This window comes from Apaloderma vittatum, unplaced genomic scaffold (assembly GCF_000703405.1).
Source record: "Apaloderma vittatum isolate BGI_N311 unplaced genomic scaffold, ASM70340v1 scaffold25063, whole genome shotgun sequence".
Taxonomy (NCBI): domain Eukaryota; kingdom Metazoa; phylum Chordata; class Aves; order Trogoniformes; family Trogonidae; genus Apaloderma; species Apaloderma vittatum.
This window is the reverse complement of record NW_009707811.1, coordinates 5,410-8,674: the sequence shown is the minus strand read 5'-3', so window position 1 is coordinate 8,674 and position 3,265 is coordinate 5,410. Positions and strand designations below refer to the sequence as shown.

General features: G+C 54.6%; 1 protein-coding gene across 1 annotated transcript in view; it reads left to right on the top strand.

Annotated features, from left to right (window-relative positions):
• Positions 1–3,265, top strand: part of LOC104271627 (electroneutral sodium bicarbonate exchanger 1-like) — a gene marked incomplete at its 3' end in the record, with an annotated part of 10,666 nt that overhangs the window by 2,346 nt on the left and 5,055 nt on the right. The window contains exons 3-10 of the mRNA XM_009866349.1: positions 117–252; positions 457–617; positions 1,514–1,693; positions 1,831–1,919; positions 2,052–2,209; positions 2,543–2,630; positions 2,789–2,935; positions 3,112–3,203. Coding sequence (XP_009864651.1) covers positions 117–252; positions 457–617; positions 1,514–1,693; positions 1,831–1,919; positions 2,052–2,209; positions 2,543–2,630; positions 2,789–2,935; positions 3,112–3,203 — 1,051 coding nt within the window. The remainder of the gene's footprint in view (positions 1–116; positions 253–456; positions 618–1,513; positions 1,694–1,830; positions 1,920–2,051; positions 2,210–2,542; positions 2,631–2,788; positions 2,936–3,111; positions 3,204–3,265) is intronic.

Below are 3,265 nucleotides of genomic sequence, written 5' to 3'. Positions count from 1 at the left end.
GGGCAACAGGGACCCTCCCAACGTTTTTGGCTTAGCTGGTGCCGATCCCTGCGTGTGAGCACAAGGGGCCGTATTCCGATGTGGTAACAGGAAGGGGCTTTGTCTCCTGCCCCCAGATACCCCGTCCCAGCGGGTGCAGTTCATCCTCGGGACCGAGGAGGATGAGCAGCATGTCCCCCATGACTTGTTCACCGAGCTGGATGAGATCTGCATGAAAGGGGATGAAGATGCCGAGTGGAAGGAAACGGCAAGGTGAGTCCCTGCGGTGGGAGAGGAGTCCCCACGCTGGCAGCGCCGGCGGGCTCTGCTTTCCGCTCTTGGGGACACAGAGCTTGTGCAGCTGCAGGTGCCAACATGAGGGGCCCTCTCCTCCTGCCGCCCCGTAGCTCTGCCAGGGCGGTTGCGGAGCTGGGGCTGCCCCCCTGCAAGGGGGCTGACCACACCTGGTGCCCGCAGGTGGCTGAAGTTCGAGGAGGATGTGGAAGATGGTGGCGAGCGCTGGAGCAAGCCCTACGTGGCCACGCTGTCCTTGCACAGCCTCTTCGAGCTGAGGAGCTGCATCCTCAACGGGACGGTGCTGCTGGACGTTTGTGCCAACAGCGTCGACGAGAATGCAGGTCCGGCCCTCCGGGAAGGGCCGAGCTCAGCTCGCCGCCCTTCGCTCCCAAATCAAACCCGGTCCCAACGGAGGGTCCTGCTCTAGAAGTCCCGCTGTGTTTTTAACTTGTGAGTTGGCTTTGGGTCTAGTCTGGGCATGCAAGAGTCATACCGGCTTCTTCTTCCAAAATGGGATCTTTTTGAAAGCTATTTGGGGGTTAGAAAAGCCATTAGAGAATGTTCTCCAGCCAAAACGGAGTGTGTGTCAGGGCACAGCTCTTAGAAATGCAGAGGCTGCGTAAGAGCCAAACCTCCTCAAATAAACTCTTTCTTACAAGCCATTTCCCCACATTTTTTTTTCCCTTTTGCCTTAGCATCCGGGTTTTACGAGTTTTTAAAGGCAGAGTTTATCTGGCAGGTGACCAAGCAATGTATTTCTATGGGGCAGATAATTGAAGTTAATTGTAAAAGCAGCTTTGGAGAAATTCTCGTTGACTGGCAGGTTTCCATGCAGCCCTTTCAAGAGCTGGAGAAGTTGGAGCTCTTCTTAGCCCATTTCTCCCTGGGCTCAGCAAATTGCAGTCGATCGGCTGAGTCTGTGCTATAGATTGCTTATAATTTGGTTAAGTGTGTAGAGTCAGACAGAAAGGCCAGATCAGGCAAGGAAATTGCATTATTTAGACTGGGAAGTAATCATCGGAGCGGCGTGATGAATAAGCACTTGGATGATGGTTTTTAGCAAGAGAGAATTCATGTCTTTCGCTGCAGAGGCTGAGCTGTGTTCAAACATCTTGCTTAGCAAGGTTGAGCCCACGTCAGGATATCCTCCACGGCAAAGCCTTCCCTGGGGGCTTTGGGCATCACGACTTGGGGGTTTCTACTCTGACGGCTTCTCATTTCCCTTTGCCATCCCCAGATATGATCCTGGGCCAGCAAGACCAGTCCACGGAGTTTGACGAGCCCATGCGGGCGAAGGTTCGAGAGGTCCTTTTGAAGAAGCATCACCACCAGAACGAGAAGAAAAGAAACAATCTCCTCCCCATCGTCCGCTCGTTTGCTGACGTGAGCAAGAAGCAGTTAGAGCTGCACCAGCCAGGTGAGAGCTCCTGCAGGGTTTGCCTCGGCATGAAGGTTCCTGCCGGGCTTTGGCCCCATTAGACTTGTCCTGGCATGGGAGAAATGTCCAAACTGCTCTTTGTTCATCTTTCTGAGTGTCTATCTTTTTCCTACCAGCCCAAACACTCACCCCTCATCCTTCTCCCACCACTGCAGAAGCTAAATATGGGGTGAACCACGAGCCCAACTCGATGGATTTAAGCAAGGTGAGGCACTCGTAGCTCTCCCGCACCTTTAGGTCCTGATTTGCTCTTGCAGACTCAGCTGCAGAGTGGGCAGCAGAGTGCTGGGGGCTTTGCTTTTGGGGTAATTGCCTGAAAATCGCTCGTTGTGCCCAGGCGGAGCTGCACTTCATGAAGAAAATCCCCACTGGGGCTGAAGCCTCCAACGTGCTCGTGGGAGAGCTGGATTTCCTTGGGCAGCCCATCGTGGCGTTCGTCCGCCTGACCCCGGCCGTCCTCCTCTCAGGCATGACGGAGGTTCCCATCCCAACAAGGTCTGAACGAGGAACACAGAAGTTTTTATTTAAAAACCCCGACACAACATCGGGTTGCGTGCACCCGTGTGGCATCCCAAGGGATCAAGGCCAGCGGGAGCACTCACGCTTCTCCCACCCACATCTCCTCACCTTCATTTCTCCCTTCCCTGCTGTAGCTTTTAAACCCTTTGGCCAATTTTAATCGAAGTTAGTCCCAAAATTAAATTTGTGCAGAGTCAATGAGCCTATGTGTCCCCTCTAGAGCCATGTGCTGGACTGGGAGCTACCAGAGATTTCCTCGGTGCTCTTTGAGCAAATTCTTCTCTCTCATTGTGTGTTTTTCTTGCCCAGATTCCTGTTTGTTTTGCTTGGCCCTGAAGGAAAAGCCCACCAGTACCATGAGATCGGCAGGTCCATGGCTACCCTCATGACGGATGAGGTGCGACGAGCTAAGAGCTCTCTCGGGGTCATTTTCTGTCTTTCCTCATCTGCCCCTGTCTCTGTAGGAGTGAGGATTGCATTTAGCCAAGAGCTCGTTGCCCTGCTTAGGACGTCCGAGGCGGGCTGTCCTCTCACCAGGTTGTCTCCTCGCGGCAGGTTTTCCATGATGTTGCCTATAAAGCCAAGAACCAGGCTGACCTCGTGGCCGGCATCGACGAGTTCCTGGACCAGGTCACGGTCTTGCCACCAGGCGAGTGGGATCCTTCGATCCGAATCGAGCCCCCGAAGAATGTCCCTTCTCAGGTAGGGGCTGCGGCAGCGGAGGGAGGCGTGGGGAGGGACGAGCAGGGTGGTGGCAGGGCCGGGGACGCCGCTCGGGGGCCAAATCCACGAGGTTGTCACTGGCGCATCCCCAGAGCAGAAGCCAAACAAGCCCGCGGTTACAGACACAGATCTTGGTCCCATTTCTGTTTTAACAGGAAAAAAGGAAGATGCCAGGAGCTCTTGATGACAGCGCTTCTCACAGCAAGCCGGAGAAACACAGCGGTCCTGAACTGGAGCGGACGGGCAGGTGTGAGCTTTGGGACTTTGGGGTTTTTTCCCTGTTTGCCTCTAAAATCTGAGCAAGCCCCT